At 39.5% G+C, this 18301-nt stretch overlaps 1 protein-coding gene across 5 annotated transcripts; it reads right to left on the minus strand.

Annotated features, from left to right (window-relative positions):
- Positions 1–306: 306 nt before the first annotated feature.
- On the minus strand, positions 307–17729 carry LOC146686183 (serine/threonine-protein kinase PAK 2-like). 5 transcript variants are annotated; one of them, XM_085441166.1, is made up of 15 exons: positions 17397–17729; positions 8960–9147; positions 8728–8831; positions 7079–7226; positions 6967–6983; positions 6757–6867; positions 6456–6576; positions 6288–6351; positions 6113–6161; positions 4166–4278; positions 3954–4071; positions 3763–3862; positions 3452–3648; positions 2318–2455; positions 307–2160 (listed from the first exon to the last, which is right to left on the minus strand). In XM_085441166.1, exons 2-15 carry the CDS (start codon positions 9129–9131, stop codon positions 2074–2076), a joined length of 1539 nt encoding a protein of 512 aa, XP_085297292.1. In that variant the 5' UTR covers positions 9132–9147; positions 17397–17729; the 3' UTR covers positions 307–2073. The 5 variants fall into 5 exon arrangements, with proteins under 5 accessions (XP_085297292.1, XP_085297288.1, XP_085297291.1 ...); XM_085441162.1 differs by having other exon boundaries at positions 8728–8834; XM_085441165.1 differs by lacking the exon at positions 17397–17729 and adding an exon at positions 14015–14115 and having other exon boundaries at positions 8728–8834.
- Between the last annotated feature and the right edge of the window lie 572 nt (positions 17730–18301).

Below are 18301 nucleotides of genomic sequence, written 5' to 3' on the forward strand. Positions count from 1 at the left end.
TGAAAGAAGAAGTAGTGCATACATAATTTGAAGTGCTCCTTAAATTTCAAAGGGAAGGAGACTCAAATTACACGCTAAGTACTGCGTAACTTTTTTTTGTAATCGTTGCAGAAAAACTATATTTCCCCATCTGACACTGTAAGCACACTTTAGTTTTGGGCGTGTGAGCTAAATTATGAAGTGGCTTAACCTTGTTTAACATCCAGTCATTTTACAGGAAAGGAGACATGCCTTACACTACTTTTCAAAATTACGTTTGAACAGTTTTTGTGAGAAAAAAAAAAAGACTTCATCATCGAGCTTACATAAGCCTGCAATTATTGATGGTATTTATTTTTTCTTGCAAGTTGGTAAGGGAGAACAGTTCTCATCACATGTATTTTGGTAAAATAAAAGGATAATAGAACATCCATCATGCAACATCAACATAATGAGTATTAAATAAGGATGTAAAAAGGCAAGATTAATCCACTCTATAATACGGCCCCACCATGAAAAGTACGATGGGGAATCGCTGTTTGTCAAATTGCACACTGCCTAAACTTAATTATTTAACAATTTCTTTGTTTCTTGTAAAATTCTGACTGATTGCCCTCATATTCCAGCCTACCAAGCTATCTGGATCCAACTATAAGTATTTTTAGGTAAATAGAATTATATTGTAATTTCAAATAAAAAACACTAAAATTCCTTTTAATTACAGGTGAAAGACACCTTTAAATCGTGGGCCGTATTATATAGTGTTACTAATTTCTGAGCTCATAATTGCACAGTTCAGGAAACCAATGATGAGTTGATAAACAAGAAAAAAATTCTGGAAAAAACCCCCCTGAAATGCTCTTCTGTTATGTTAGTTACAAATATAAAACAATGTACATACTAAAAGCTGTTCACAATACAAGACACTACACAAATATACAAAATGTAAAAATAAAAAAAATCCTCCAGTTTAACGCTGTCAAACAACTGCATACAGCATTTCTGTTGCACTACTACCAACAATAAGGCATCAATTAGAAAAGACAAAGAGAAACAAAGAAAAAATGACGACAAAGCTTTCTGAGAAAAAGTGTGGCTGAACTGATAAGCTAAAAAGTATTGGTGATGCAGTAAACAGTGTTCAGATCCATAATCTGTAGGAGATCCTGCAGATGTGTTTTCATGGCAAAGCTGTATGCGTAATTTTGTTTTTTGGTGCCTGCAATACCCCCAACTACCAACAGAGGGCCGAAACATGAAGTGTGGACATTATTCATCTTCCAATTTAAGATAATTAAAAAAAGCAGACTGCAAACAAAAATATATAACAAAGATCCGACTTTACTGGAATGGGAATATTTTCATTCAGATACAGTACACTGGCCTTGTTTTTCACTCCATAAAGACTGCATTGTCCCATCCTCGGCCACAGTTTTAGCACACCATGATTTTTAAATGTCACATTTAAAAGTTTTGGATCCAGTTAGTCACAACGCACATGTGCAACCACAGCAGAAATAACCACAGAAACCAGCTGCATGGTCACATGGTAGAATGATAAACAAAACCATGTTGTGCTCCTGTCATAACACTGAGATCTAAAGAGAAGAAAATAATTTAAACGTGAAGCTCCTGGCATTTATTTTTCCATTTTAATTAGGATATGTCACTTTACTGACACAGTGTTCACAAATAAAAAGATCAATGTAAAGATAGCAATTTTATTAATTAAGCGTAAGGTTCACCTCTGTTCTGTTCTGGGCTTTTTAGTGGAACAAGTCGTAAACCAAGATTCTTTACGAATATGGCCCTCGGTGTCTAAATTAACAATGATAATGCATCGGTTATGCACAGATAACCAGTTTCAACATCACATACATACAAACACAAAACAAATGGATAACATATTATGGCTATATGCAGCTTTAGAACAAGGCACAAAGGTAAGATAAATATCTGTGTGGAAACACCGGGAAGAGTGGAGCAGCATTTTATGCCCTTTTGGAAAAAAATCATTAACACTAACACACTGCAGATAGTCGTCATATGTGGACCAGCAGGAGATGCTGGCTTGGAGTCTTTGCAGGCCAGGATTTAGCGATTGCTCCTGATGGCTTCCTTGGCTGCCAGGATGAGCGGGGTGAGGCTGGATAGAGGCTTCGCCACCTTCAGGAATGGATGCTGAATGGAAAAAAGTGGATATGTGAAATTTTATAAGTTAGGGGGTGAACTTAGATAACGGTGTACATAATTCACTGAGATGCATAAGAAAAAAAAAATCTAGATTCAACATTTAAAGACATCTTGAATTTGGGTCGGATGAATAGGTCTTTTCTACCTGCAGCAGCTGTCTGCCTGACCCTCGTTTCTCCACGTCCATCTCCAGACAAAGGTTAAGGAAAGATCTGAACACAGGAGACAGCTTCTCTGGGTTCTGTAGCTCAGGGGTCCCATTGGTGGCGATTAAATACAATGCCTAAAACCAGGATAATGGCAAAGTAAGAAATGTAGGGCAAAATATTTTTAAGCACTAGTCTTTAAACACAAATGTAATTTCTTATAAATTGGATTGGGACAGTCAAAACACCAGATTTTTACCTTCACGGTTATTGTGATAAATTTCACATTATTGAGGTTTTTTTAAAGCAATAATGCTATCAGTTCAGTTATTTCCTATCTTTGCTTACTGTGTGTAATCTTTTGTGGAAAATCAGTAAAAACTGCCATAACTGCACAGAGCTGGATTGGATAGAAGCCAGACTCCAGTCATTACAGCCCTGCTATGAGCTCTGTAAGCCTTTCATATTTGACCAAAACTGCAACAATAACATGCTTGCGCTGACACATGCTTAGTGATAAGAAGGTGTAATGTTCCCCATGTTCATCATCTTACTTTAGGAAAGATTTTCCCATAAATTACTGTGCAAACAAAGAGAATCATCAACCTCAAGGTGGTGCTATAGGAAAAGTCAGAATTCTTCATTAAGGAATTGTTTTAAAAAAAAATGTTCCTGTCCATCTAGTAGATGCTGTCATATTTTTAGGTTTAAGTGAAGTGAAAAAGCGAACATCTATCCAAAAATAGAGGATCGCAAATGTCATCAGGGTTCAGCGTCTCAGCCACGAGGTTATAATGTAATGGTTTTCCATTCGGTAGTTGCTGAGGTATTTTAGCCTGGATCAACACGGTTGACGTACTGACCAGCAGAATGTGCACATTTCCATCCACAGAGCTGTGACACATGTTCTATTTCCAGCATCTTAAATGTCAGGATTTTCTCCTTTTTCTGCATTATTTCATTCTGAAAAAAATAGACTAACATTTCCTTTTTTATGATTTTCAAGATAAAACTTTAACAAAAAACTTGCAGCTTAAATCTCAGGTTCACATATTGAACCTGTAGTGGAGGTATTAGTGTAGGTAACTGTACAAACATCACAACAGGTATTGCTGCTCCTAACACACACTCACCCTGAGAGGATTTTCATTTAGGTATGGAGGCTCTCCCTCCACCATCTCTATGGCCATAATCCCCAGAGACCAAATATCCACTTTGGGTCCATAGGCTTTCCGGGTTACTACCTCTGGAGCCATCCAGTAGGGTGTACCCACCATGGTGCTGCGCTTGCTCTGCTCTGGGGTAATCTGAGCACAGAAACCGAAGTCAGCTGCAAAGAGAGAGAAAAATAAATTGAGATTAGAAGAAAAAGCAGTGTGTTGTTCTGGTCGAAGTATATTATCAATCCGTGGATGTGTACACATCTGCGTGCGTTCTCACTCACTGAGTTTGACTGATCCGTCCATCCCAAGGAGAACGTTGTCACTCTTGATGTCCCTGTGGATGACCTGGTTTGCATGGAGAAACTCCAGGGCCTGAAGGACCTGAACGTATGTAGGTAGGAAGATTATAATCCACCAAAATTGCAATAGACAAACTGTTTTCATTAGCTCGGCTGTCTGAGAAAGATCCTACCTCTCTGCAGACAGCAGCAATTTGAGCTTCATCCATACAGGTCTCTGTCACAACATCGGTTAGCGACCCGCCGGCCAGGTATTCCATTACCACGAAAAGCTCGTCTCCAACAAGGAAACTATAAACACGCACAGACGGTCGGATTTACAGAGCGGTCCACTCACAGCTGGTGTTGTGAGGTGTATTGTATGTTTTTCTGTGCAGCATGTTACCTGTCTACGAAGTTGACAATGTTGGGGTTCTTCAGCTCCTTCATGACCAGGATCTCATTGATAATTAGCTCCTTCTTTGGCTGCTTCTGCAAGTTGATTTGTTTGATGGCAACCTGCAGAAGACAAGATATTGTACATTTGCTTCAAAACACACACAAAACCTATCTGAGCAATCACAAGGTGCAACTAATTTTTTCCTGAATTTGGACAGTCAAATCTAGGAGATGTAAAATTGTAAAAACAAAAGAAAAAATAAACTGCTTTGTCAGCCATAACTGCAATATGAAAAATGTATATTCTTCTGATAAGGACTAAATGCTGGGGTTTGAAGTCTTGGCACAGACCCGGTAGTGTACTTGTAATATTAAAACACAGATTAAACAAATTTCATTAGCGATGGCTCATTTTTATCAAATCTCTCAGCTAGCAATGAGTGCGACAGCCAGCACGCCCAAGACTCGGCAGCATAAACCGCTGTAGGCAAGGACAAGATTAAAAGTATGATAAGCTTTCTGGTTTCCAGCTGTAGTCTGAGATTGATTGATTAATCACAAGATTCACAAGTTGCAAATGTTATTTGCAACTTTTTACATCAGAAATCTCTATAAGCTAATTCAGCAGAATGCCAGAATCATGAAATTCGATATCGAAATTAAACAAACTAAGTTTAATACAGTCAGTGAAGTACCACGTGTGGCTTTTGTGATAAGGCATATCAAAGTGTGTGCTGTGAAAAAAAGCATTTTTTTCCACTGTGATCTCCTAATATCTTCTTGGGGAAAAACCTACAGGGTGACGGAAACAAAACAGCAATATTGCAACATAGTTTAGTGCTTCTAACATATTAAAACTAGTGCTGTCAAAATTATCGCGTTAATTGTTAAGATCAACGCGAAATGTTTAATGCATTAAAAAAATTTAACGCTGATTTTGTTTTTTTATTAATTTCCTGTAATCTAAGACCTTTAAATTCATGAGCACCTCTGGAGGAGGGGGCAACAGTGTGCTATGCTGGCGTTTGGCCTGACAGAAATGATTAGAAGAAGAAGAAGAAGTGACACCATGCTACTATCTAGCTAACACTAGCTAACACACGCAAGCATGGACGAGGGCGGACTTTTGGGTGGAAAGTTTCTCTTTAAGAAGTTGCCTGATGGCTTGTTGGACAAAACGAGAGTAAGATGCACAATTTGCAACGCTGAATTCAAGTACCACAGAAGCAGTTCATCACTAGCGTATCACCTGAGAGCAAAACACCCAACTGAATCCACCTCTACGGGACCTCGCCAGTCTACGCTTCAGGAATATGGTGCTTGTGGACGAATAACAAAAAATGTGAGAGAAAAGGTAACCAATTCCTTAGTTGTTTGGATAGCTAAAAACTGCCGACCAGTTAGCATAGTAGAAGATGATGGACTGAGAGAAGTCATTCGTGCTGCATCAGGAGATGAGTGTTACAATCTGCCCTCGAGAGGAACCATTGTGTCGAGACTGCACACTTTGTATGGGGACCAGAGGGCTCAGCAGTCCAGCAAGCTTGTGCAAGTAAGGAATGTCGCTCTCACCGGAGACCACTGGACTTCGGTGAACAACGATAATTACTTAAAATATAAAGAATAAAAAAATGTAATTGGAGCCAGGCTATTAATAAAGTAATTGAGATTAATCGCAATTAATAACAGAAAATTGTGAGATTAGTTAGTTAATTTTTTTTAATCTATTGACAGCACTAATTAAAACCACTGAAACTAAAGTGAGTATGTGCTGCGATTGTGTTTCTCTCACCTCAAGTAACTTCATGAACTAAAAAAACCCCACCAGAATGTGTTTCATAATATATTAATAACTTGTAAATAAATAATTAAATAAATAAATCCCAATCCAACTTCATTCTGAAAACTGAGGTAAATGTGAGGTAGACATTTTGGTAGTGGCTCCAACACTTACCTCTTGCCCTGTGGCAACATCGATGGCTGTGTAAACTGTGCCAGACGCTCTAGAAGTGAAAATTTCAACAATTACTGTACATAATTTATTCTACTAAACTTGTCATTTTGAACCAGCAACTTGCTACACATTCTCACATTTTTCAGTATACACAGTGGCCAGAATTAAAACTCACCCCTGACCGATCTTGTCATAGCGAGTGTATTTCTTCTTAGGATCTCCAATGCTCACAATCGTTCCTGAGAATCAGGAAAAAATAAATAAAGTGAATAGTGCTTCACCAGAGCCAAAAATACTGTTGGGCTGTGATTCATGATTTTTAGTGTGTGGGTGCTTTGCATACTTAGTTTTTCCATGATTTCATCATCAGTCATCTTTCTTGGCGTATTGTTCTGCTTGTCAGCTGCCTTAGAGGTGGCATTTCCAACTGGAGCTGGGATTGGTTCAACTGTCTTCGTGTACATCTGACACACACACAAAAAAATAAATAAATAAATAAAACAAACAAAAAAAACCCCATGAGTCCTGAATAAATACTAAACTTCGACTGAACCTGCTAGCAATTTTGACTATTAAATTCTTACAATATATTTATTTTAATTTACTGTCTAATTTTAGTTGTGAAAACAAAACATCAAACTCACTGATTTCGTGTGTTCTGGCCGTGGTGCCACGATTGGTGGCGGCGAATCAGCTTCATCGTCGTCGTCGTCATCCTTGCCTGATGGGGAGGTTGCAGTACCCTGCTTGCCTGGCTGCAACAATAAACGCATAAATAGCACTTTAGTCTGAATTTGCTGATGCAAATAAAGGCAGTGAATAAAAGTAGGAAAAAAATGAATGGAGCTACTCACCGACTGTGATCCTTTGTCTGAAAGAGACAAAATAATTCAAAGTTTAAGAACAGAAAAGTGAGCCTGCACCAAACCGTGCTTTTATTTATCTGCTGAGAAAAAGAAAACTAACCCGCGCCAGAAAAACTGAGGTATTTCTGTTTTCCACTGGTGGAGTCGAAGAACTTGAGAACATCAAGGACGGCCTGAGGATTTTGTTTCTGTTCTGATTTACTGATGTTGGAAGTTTGAAGGAGACGGGCCCACTGCTCTGGCATGCCCTGCACAAAAAGACCCACAGATACAATTTTTTACAGTGAAGAGTATTTCATGCAGCTGGACATCCATTCTTTTTTAGCCAGTAGTTCCTTTCTCTCACTCTTACTTCCTTTAGCTTATGTCAATAATCTCTTTTTGAATAAAACAAGAACAAAAAAAAAAAAAGTCACCCGTCTTCTGACTTCCAGTTTTCAAGGGTTAAAGAATATAATACTTATGCTGACTCCACACAGAGGAGGGCATGAAATATTGCACGCCTGACCAAGAAATCTTACAGCAGCACAACAGGAAATTCCTGGGACTTTCCATGGCTCGTCACAGTGGAATCACTGGATCAACTTCTCTGGAAGCTCAGCTCCAGCTCTAGTTACACATGAGTGCACCAACCACCAAAAAACATCTAGAACATTTCTGAGTGAAGCTCCATGTGCAGGGGTCTTACAGTCACAAATGCATGCTACAAATTCGTCTTCTTTTTTTTAAAAATCTCAGACAGCTGCAGCGATCTCATCTTGTCCCAGCAAGCACTGCAGCTGACAATCTCACAAGTTATCTTATTTACAGCAAGTATTTCCTAAGTGGAGATTTACATGGTAAACAAAGCTAGTCCAAATAAACCAGATCTTACAGAGATTAACAGTAATAACTTTTGCATACCACACTGAACTAACTGACAAATCTGAAGTTAGATTGCTGACATACCTAACCTATAATGGACTGCAAGTAAAAGATGTAATGCGATAATTGCATCTTTTACACAGCGACAGTAACTTTTAACTGCTTGCCTAGTATAAATCAGAAATCACTCCAATTATTAGATACTGAACCTGTAATTAACATGCTATAATAGGATTAATGCCTAAAATGTTTACATTAACAAAATGAATCAGGTAATTTAGTTTCTGCTCATACTACTGACTCTGAATCCACATAAGCACATATTAATAAACCAACTATGTTTAGAAATTATTTACTATTAAAATTTGCCTGTTCAACCTGCTCACGTCAAAATGCCTCTCGATGGAAAATCATAAACTGATAAACAATTAGACCAAATAAATATATGATGTGGCACTGAGGAATGTAAAAAGATGACAGCATGCAGAGATCTCAGCTGTCTAATTAAGGGCTTTTTGCAGTGCTGGTGAAACTGGCACTGCAAAACCCGTCTCGCTTTGTTAGCCCTGTGACTGACTGCTAAGTGCCAACGATGGACGGATGGATGAAAAAAAAATTGACAACACAAACGTGTTTATTTTATTTTCATCTCATCATTTAACATTTTATCAATGAATAAGAAAAGTCATATTTTAATCAAGCCTGATGTTTACTCAAACATAAAAGAAGCATTCCCAGACTCTTCCTTAAAGATATGATTACAGTTCATTAATTTAACACTCGATGTACTCTGAAGACAACTTAAGCCAAGGTATCAGTGAGATCAGTGCATGAATTAAAATCTCATTTTGCAAGTGAACACTGGTCATTGTTTAAGGTACTTACCGTGAATTCTCCAGTAACAGCATCAAAACCCACATGGATGGTGTGTTCAAAGTCTGATGGGGAGGAGATTTCAGGTCTGTCCTTATCCCGGTCCTTTTTCTTGCCTGCTGCAGACAAAGGTCAGAGGTCAAAGTTACATTCTTCCATGGCCACTCGTGTGGTCTTTTATTGTGGTACTGTGCAGTATATTAAATGTCTGGGTTTACTTATGTGTGTGTGCTCCACGTCTCACCTTTCTCTCCAAAGATGGAGATGATCTTGTTTCTAGGCTTCTTCTCCTCTGGTGCAGACGGAAGTGGCCGAGAGTTGTGATTGGTCGATTGGGCGTCTTTGACTCCTCCTTGGCTGCTCATCCTGACAGGGGGGGCGGGGGGCTTATCCTCACACACTCCGCTGTCACACATCTACACTCACCTCGACCTGCAGAATCAGGGTCCACAAATTTAACAGACATCCAGAAAAATCCACAAATTTCACAAACATCCAAAAAGCGCAGTGCACACTAAAACTGCGGTCCTCTTCTTCCTGTTTTTTCACATGTCGCAATACTTCTATTGCACGTTAGGCCAAGCTGTTAGAGAGAAATGGTTGCTGCTTCGAATAAAGCTTAGCATACGCCACACACAGAAAAAGAAGTAGCCAAACAATACATTTAGAAAGAAAAAAAAAAACTCACACAGACATAACTAATCCATCCATGCTGCAATGTGAGAATCGGCTCTGACTGTTGGAGCGAAGGGAACCAGCCAAATGTGAACAGGAAGCAACGCTGAACGGCAAAGTGACGTGCTGAGTCGGTTACAAATGAATGAGGAAGGAAAGCAGACAGAAAGAGAATAAGAGTGCGCAAATGAGTGTGACGCCAAATGGTATGACAAGTGTATAACAGGGGAAAAGACCAGCCCTAAAAAAGGGCCTGATCAGGGTAGTAGGGCCTAAAAACAGTGTTCAGACTGAACTTTAGAAGTTTGTTATTCCTTTCCTTATTTAGTTATATACTAGTCAAAAAAATAAATACATTTTATGTCATGAAATGTGTTTTCAACCTTTGTTTTGGTATGTCATTATAATCTCATAGAGAACCCAAACATATTCTGTTAGTTTGTTGTTTCAGTCAATTGGGTTTTTACTTTTTACCAAACACAAATGAACTCACTTGTGCAATTCAGAACTGGGTCAGTTTAGCACTTTATGTTGTCTTCAGTGCCACTGTGACTGACTCACATTAAAATCTGGTATTGGCATGTCGGCATGCTCAGACCGTTGCTGGTGGAATTCTGACTGGACAAAGCTACTGGGACGAGGTCTTCTAACCTATACTTCTGCCATTCATTCTGGATGACAAGCACATCCAGACACTTCCTGGCTAGCATTTAGTCCTGATATACCTCCTACTGAACACGCCTGAGATATGGCATGATGATATGTTCATTAGGGGCAGCCACGGCCCACGCCCACTGAACAGCTGCAGGTTGCATTCATCCAGTAATGGAGAGAAATTTGAGGAGTCCATGCACAGATAAAAGACAGTTTGGATCACATTCAGAAGAGGCTATACCATATATTTTCCATCATCAATATTTGAATAATATAGTGTCTATTTATAAAATCCATTTAAAACACAAACATGTTTCTTTTACATGTTGGATGGTCAAATTAACGACTGCCAAAGTCTCAAATGTTCAAGTACCTCCAGTGAGGCAAAAGCTCAGGATTCAGACTGTTCTAAGCACACCGTTTCAGACAGTTTCTGTACTCTTAGATCTGCATGATGTCAATGAAAGCACATGTCCTTATATGGTCATCTCAGACACACAAGTTGTCAGCACAGAAACCTTCTATTTGCAAGAAGCAGCCAATCAGAATAACGTTTAATGCTTCAGACAGAAGATGACCAAGGCTGTATATAATATAGATTAGCATTATTTTTAACTGTGAGTGATGCACTCAGAAAGTTATGCTGTTGAAGAATTCAAGAATATTAGTATTATAGAAAATGGGAGTAAGCAGAGGTACTGTACTTGTTAGGGCTGTTACGCTATGACAAAATATATCGGATGACGATATGGAAACATCCGTCGTTTCAAATTATACATTATCGTTTGCTTTGTTGTGTTGCAAAATACACTGTTTATGGCAATATTTTTTCACCAGGGCACAGAGAATACCAGCATAACCAGTGAAGAGGAGGCAGAACCAAGTAGCTCCAAACAGAAGGAACAGTGAAAACAAATCAAGGCCCTTATTCCTAAACGAGGGGCTACCTCTGTAGCATTGACATGGTTTGGTTATGAAAAGTCTGACACAAACCAGAAAACTCTACTATGCAAATTATGCCGCAAACCAGTCCCCACCAGACTCAAACATGACAAACCTCTTCTACCAGCTACGCAAGAATTACGTGAAAGACTATGGAGAGAGTTTACAGATGAGAAACAAAAAAGAGCCATCAGGTGCTCAAAATAAACCTTAGACTCAAATGTTAGAACAGGCTTTTCCTCGCAGCAGTTTCATGCATCGGTCAAAACACTCGACTCCGGGTACACGACGCCCAGCTGAAAACACTTCACACAAGTTGAGTTGCACGAGATGCACAGAATTTGGTCATATCGCACAGCCCTAGTACTTGTTTATACATCCATGTTTCAGTTTTCAGGGAACCTCAGAAAAAAATTAACTTTTCTTACACCACCACATCTGAAATGCACTGTTATTAGATACTTTTAAGATCAATATTTTGCATAAAAGACCATCTCTTTAGAAATAGTGTGCAATAACAAACAAACAGGGACTAGAAATTGATGTAAGAAACTTTGTTTTGCTTCTTTATTGGCATGTACAGCATGATCATTAATCATTAAGCATCTCTTAATCTGTTGCATGAATAAAGTCCCAAACTATATAAAGCAACAACCAATGTCCGTATTTAACATGTGGCAAGTGCAAATTGCAGCTGTATTTTCTGTCCACCCCCCAAGTACATCTGACACATTGGTGCATTCATGCGTGTACCTAAATAGTCTTTTCACTCACCCACACATGCACAGACACATGTATATCATGAGGAGGCACTCCTAACCATCTAACCATAAAGAAGTGGCAAAAAACTAGCCAATCCAAGGCACAGTAGTAGCCGGCGAGAAAAATGTTTGCTTGGAGAATCACAAAAGGTCATTTCAAACGCTGGCTACAAGAGTAAAAAGTTTCTTAGTCATCTCTGAATTGTATTAACAACATAAAATTGTCTTATATATTAAGATATTTATCGTAGGGCCAATCTTCTTATGCTCAAAATAGTCAATTATTTTGGTCCCAATTTAAACACTACCACTTCTTACTTCCCCATAGGTACACATACTTGGGTTTATCCTAATATGGTGAAAACTGAGATTGCAGACAGACACGCGCAAACACAGAAACCCTGAACCTCAAAAGCACCTTTTAGGCTCTTGCAAAGCAAGAAGTTCGATCGGCTCTGAGCTGCTGCTTGCATTCTTGATGACATCACAGACAGGAAATAGGAAGCAAACAGAGGTTTCCTCACTTCCTGCGTCTGACCGCAGATGACACAGCTCGTACTAAAACAATATAACAAACGTGGCTCAGCTAGGTATACCTATGACCTCTTCTTTACACAGAAACCCTCCCCCTTGCCATAGAAGCTCTGCAGACTTGACTCGGTTGTAAAGTAAAATCAAAACACAGAAACTAAATCACTGGATTTCAACACTGATCCATTTCCATGATACATTAATCAGAGCCTTTGTGGGTATAAAATTAGTTCTATGTAACAGCCAAGCCCTCAGGCCCCAACATGGATACAGGCTAACATTTAACTGTCAAGGCTAAATACTTCCCTTTCTGCATAATGTCTGAATCACTGTACTGTAGGTGAGAGGCTTTCTCCTCTTCAGAGTGACTCAATGGATGGCTGTGTGTTAACTCTAGTTGGTTTTCACACTTTAGGTCAAGCTTTCTATTGTGGCAAGAGTAACATCAGCAACAAAGTCCACAAAAGTCCACCCACTCAAAATGAGGCACCCCCCTTATGCTCTTTAAGCCCTGAAATCTCTTTAAGCTGTGAGCACTAACCTGTTTTGTGCTTCTTCTGCCCCTCAGAGAAGACCAGGTAAACAATAAAAACTGCTGTACTCCTAGTGGATCTGTGCACCTCTTTCTCTGGTGCTCATTTATCTACTTAGCTCTCGCCCTTTTCCTTATACCCCTCTCTCTATCTTTTCACCCTCACAGGGCAGGTCTTAGCAGGCTGCCTCATTCCTCAGTTATCCTAAAGTGGACAAGTGTATTCTTGCCCAAGCGGGAAAAACTAGACTCCATCCATCATTGATATCCAATTCCACAGAAAATGTGTGTGTGTGTGTGTGTGTGTGTGTGTGTGTGTGTTGGGATGAATTTTGGGAGCAGGCTGTTCAGGCTGAGACACGTTGTCTCTCTGTAGGAATTCCATAGCCTGCAGGGCTGCAGCAGGAGCTGGGTGTGTTGCCCTGTTCATCACAAACACACAAGCCTTGTGCATACCTCACACACACACATTCCCTGCCCTAAAACACACCCTCCTTCTGCCAATAGACGCTTCAATAGAGAATTTGATCGTGTTTCATGTAGCTTTGGGGTAAAACATAATAGGGTGGAGGTAAAATATCAATATGTCAGTATCACACTGCTTCCTCTTGCGGTACAATAATAAAACACAATGGTTAGGAAGGACAGCCACTATAAACCCAACAATCTGACGTACTAGAGTTACTGCTCATTCGTGGTGGAACTTCTCAAATGAAAAAGAAAGTGAAAAAGTGAAAAGAAGTTCTAGTACAAAAAACTCACAAGGGGAAAGATATCAGCGGAAAACAAATCAGCATACTAATAATCTGACATCTTTTCTTCCTGCCTAGCAGCTCCATTTTCAGCATTCCTTTATCCAGTATATCGCCTACCTTTGCACATGTATAAACCCTCTCACCCTTCCCTCTTTAACTTAATCTTCAAACCATTAAACCTGAGCTATACCTCTGATGCACTCATTTCTAATCCTGTCCATACCGGTCCCTCCCAGGAAAATTAGCATCTTTCGGTTAATCTCACCATCTCTAAGCAATCGTATTGATCGCATCATAGCAGGCCGCGCTACCATCTTGTAAATCAACCCTTTCACTCTTGCTTCTTTCCTTCTGTCATAAATCACTCTCAATTCTTGTCTCAACCTGCGCTTTCTTCTTCACTGTCCATTGCTTTGCATGGTTAAACCCAGGCATTTAAACTCACCCACCTTCACTACCTCTTCTGCTTGACCTCAACTGTCAACGTGTCCATCACCATCGCAAACAAGAAAGGGCTCAGTGCAGATCCCACCTCGACCTTAAACCCATCTGTCACTCCTCACCACTGTCTCGCTGTTCTCCTACATGTCCTGCACCACCCTCGCAAACTTCTCTGCCACTTCCTGATATAGTAATACAGTTCCTCTCTTGGCACCTTACCATATGCTTTCTCTAGCTCTATAAAGCGCAACCCCTGACCTTTTCTATACATTTCTATCAACACTTTCAAAGTAAACATTGAAGTTACAATCACAGAATGGCTGTATTACAATACCAACACTATTGTGGGCAACATGCAGTGACATTGTGGTGAGTCTCACTCCTAGCATAAACTGTGTTTGCATTTAGCTTTAAGCCTTTCAGCATAGCTTCAGGTAGCTGCTATTAGCATTTGCATTGTGCAGACTACTGAAACACACGGTGCACTTGTGTGTTTTTTACATGGCGGCATTGAGTACTGTAGAAATAATAATTTTAGACAACAGCCCAGGATCTAATGGTATTGAGCTTGCAATGATGTGAAACTGAAACAAAGAGAAAACTTTCACATTTAAGAAGCTAGACCCAATTGTTTTGCTTTTATGCTTTAAAAAAAAAAAAACAAAATTATTAAAACTAGTCAGGTTTTCTTTCACCCAATCACCTAAGTTTTTAATTGAGCAGTTATTTCAGCTCTATTGAAATATGTTGCCTTTAAAATCCCGCCAAGCCAGCAACATGCCTGTGCCTATACCATTTCTATTCCTCATTCCCCACTCTCTCACTACATCAGGGTACTTTCTATTCTCTGTGGTTGGCTGTGATCAAGGGAAGCCTACTTCCTCATCCTGGAACTCCCTGAGCCACAAAGGGTCACAGGATCACTCTAGCCAACCAGAGAGCGGAGAACGCGGCCAGCAAGATGTTTACAGGAAGTGGACAACAAGTCTTTTGTATTCAGCTTCTATAAAAGGAAATTCTGTGGAGTACTTCCTGGAAGGAGTGATAATGAGTGATGGAAGGAGTGATGAAGCCATGCACACACACACAGCTTTCTTCCATCTTCCTTTCATTCAGTGACATAAATATGCAGAAACATACAGTTAGATGAGAAATCACACATTTATGTGCACCACACAGACAGACACACACACACACACACACACACACTGCATTTACGTTCTTCCTCTTCCCATTTACGTTCCTTCCCTGACCGTAAGTCTGATAGTAAATGAAGCATATACCCACATATGCCCAGCTGCACACCCACAATGAACACCTTATCCTGTTTTTCCAAACAGCTACTTCACCCCCGTGTCAACAGTTTAATGGCTCAAAATAATCAACCTGCAAGCAATCTGAGGGCTTTAGGCTTTGTATCAGGTACAGAACTAAACTCACAAATCAAAGTCGCAATGTTTTAGCTTCCTGCTCGACTACAAAAGTCAGTGTGGATGGAGAAATGACAGGCACAGATTTACAGATGTATAACACTTTTTGGCAAGCCCGGGTCACGTGACGCCCACATTGCTCCGATTTTCCAGGATGAAAGTTGTTTTGGCAAACACCTTTTAGAAAAAGTCATGTTTAGCTCTTGTTTTAAAAAAAAATGTCTAGAACTGACTATTTATAATTATCTGATTCATTTTTATACAGTCAGAATTGATCACGTGCTGGTTTACAGTGCAATGTCTACAAGTTTGTTAGAAAACTACTAAATTCGTGATTGTTCTTTATCAATTTTAATTAGAAACAACAACAAAAATACGTTTAAATGTCACAAAAATGCACTAATTAGGTTTAAATTTGACTTAAGTGTGTGATTTCTCTGCAAGTACAGGCTGTATTCATTTAAAGTAGGGCTGCCACAAACGATTATTTTGATAGTCGACTAGTCACCGATTATTTATGCGATTAGTCGACTAATCAGATCATCATCCACTGGACATAAAACTACAGCTTATTGCACCAGCAGCATCTGCTCTTATATAACTATCATTAGCTTACAGCTTTAAGCTTTTAAGGTGCTAACTAAAAATAAAGACAAGATGATAGTTTATTCAATTTTAATGAAATTTGCAGATTGTTTCGGTAAAGTTGAATAAACTCCTTGCTATCTAAAATATAACAGGACACCGGAGTATATTCTCCAGCATCTCACACTTCTGATAATCAGCTGTCTGCTTGACGTTTATTCAGCTGTGTAAAAACTATAACTTTAATCTCAGCCAAACCGATTTACTCAGGAACAAATAAAATACTAAAAAAAAAAAAAAAAAAAAAAAAAAAAAAAAAGCCAAACAACAACATTTTTAATTTATCTAAGTGACTCATATATATTTAACCTGAGTCGCGAAAGACGGCGGTGGGTTTGAAAACAATTTGCCGGGAGTCCGGTGTTCTCACGGCGCTAGTGACCTAGCCCCCGGCTAGCTATCGAGCTAGTGGGTAACAGACGTCTCCGAAAACGTCGGAGCGCTTTTGAAAATATGTGGTGTCCTGATAAACTGAGCCGATATTTGAGGTTTACACAGCTACATTCTCGCCTGAAAATATGTTAAACGTTTATTTTGTGACCCAGAAAGAATAATAAGAGTAATATTAAAACTAACTAGCTACCGCCATTGTTGGAAACTAAGCTGGGCCGCGCTATGAATTCTGGGACACAGCTGCTTCTTCTTCTTCGGGGTTTAACGGCAGCTGGCATCCTTGTACATGCAGTGCTGCCATCTTCTGTTTCAGTCCGTTATTACACTCTTAAATCCTGCTATTATTCCTGCGTCTTTTGCGATCTTACAAAGCTTCAAACGACACGTCGACTATTAAATCAGTCGTCGACGATTTTGATAGTCGACGTAATCGTGACTAGTCGACAAATCGTGGCAGCCCTAATTTAAAGTCCATCTTACTTAAGTTAAAAATGTGATCCTACAGATGTAAACCACATTCAAGAGTGCAACTTCAACACCTCACTCTCGGTACCGTCATTACTAAAGCAGGTTTTGCTTATTTATAGACTCATTTTTGTAGAATACATTCCAGCGGTTTGTGTGAACACAGTCCCTGTAGACTGACATCACTTGGGTTAATTATTATATTGCTCTGACAATATGACAATGTGGCGAAGCCAGCCACAAACCCAATTCACACTGGTATTTTGCCTCCTGTACTTTATTACAGTTTTTTTTCAATCTCATCTAGTGATCAGTATGATCTAGTGCCTTCTCAGTAATTATGGAAGGAGATGCTATCCGGTTTGGGTGCTTCCTGTGCCAGAAAAAGATCTAACCGAAGCAAAAATGTTTAAGACAAGTGTTGCACTGACTAGTGAATGAAGAAGTCTTAACTTACCGGTTGCTCTCAACCGCAAAACTCAACCGCACTCCGGCCAAAACTACCGAAACTCCGCCCCGTGTCTGTTTGTTTTCAGTCCGTTTAAAGCCCCGATTTGACGCTGAGATTTCACGACAGTCCTCGCGGGTGCGAAAAACGAAGCCGTCTTTTATCACGCTACAGTTTGCCTTCTTTTCTCTCCCCGAGTGTTTTCAACTTGACTCCGTGCTCGGGCCGGGGAGGAACCTGACGGAGAGGAAGCGAAACAAACCGAGCAATCGGAACCACGCGGCTTCCGTAGTGTTTTTAGGGCAAAACTCAAAGGCGCGTAAACGCAGCTCCTGCGCAACATCCGTGGCAACCACACCGGAAACAACAGATCTTTAATTTTCAGAATAATACCAAAAAGGGCTGTTCTGATGATATAAACGTATTAATTTCTTTTTTTTTTAAAGGTGTTGATTAACTCATTCATAATTCTAAAACCTGGCACAATGATCAAAAACAAGAATTAGAATTTATTTTGTGGTTTTTGAAAAAAATGAACCCAAAATATACTGTCATTTGTTGTATTTTCTATGGTTAATAAAATATATTGGACTAAAATTATGATGAGATATTGAGCTGTCACATTAACAGTAAACGGATGTGTAAAGTAAAGTACTGTCTAGATCAAAGATTCAGGTTTTGATCCATCCCCCATTTTTTCATATTGTAAGAAAAAGGTGAAATGGTTTCTTTTAATTTCTTTAAAAATGCCATCAGGAATCGTTCTCCATGTTTCTTGAAGGACTTTCATGGCTCCTCTTTGGATAGTGGTAGATGATCCCACACTTTTTCAATAATGTTCTGGTCCAGGCTCTGGGGAGGCCAGCCCATGCTTTCTAGATGGTATTATTTGGTGGCTTAAAATCGGTTTGCAC

This window comes from Copadichromis virginalis, linkage group LG19 (assembly GCF_057382275.1).
Source record: "Copadichromis virginalis isolate Kocher_CV1m ecotype Utaka linkage group LG19, C_Virginalis_male_GT1.1, whole genome shotgun sequence".
Classification (NCBI taxonomy): domain Eukaryota; kingdom Metazoa; phylum Chordata; class Actinopteri; order Cichliformes; family Cichlidae; genus Copadichromis; species Copadichromis virginalis.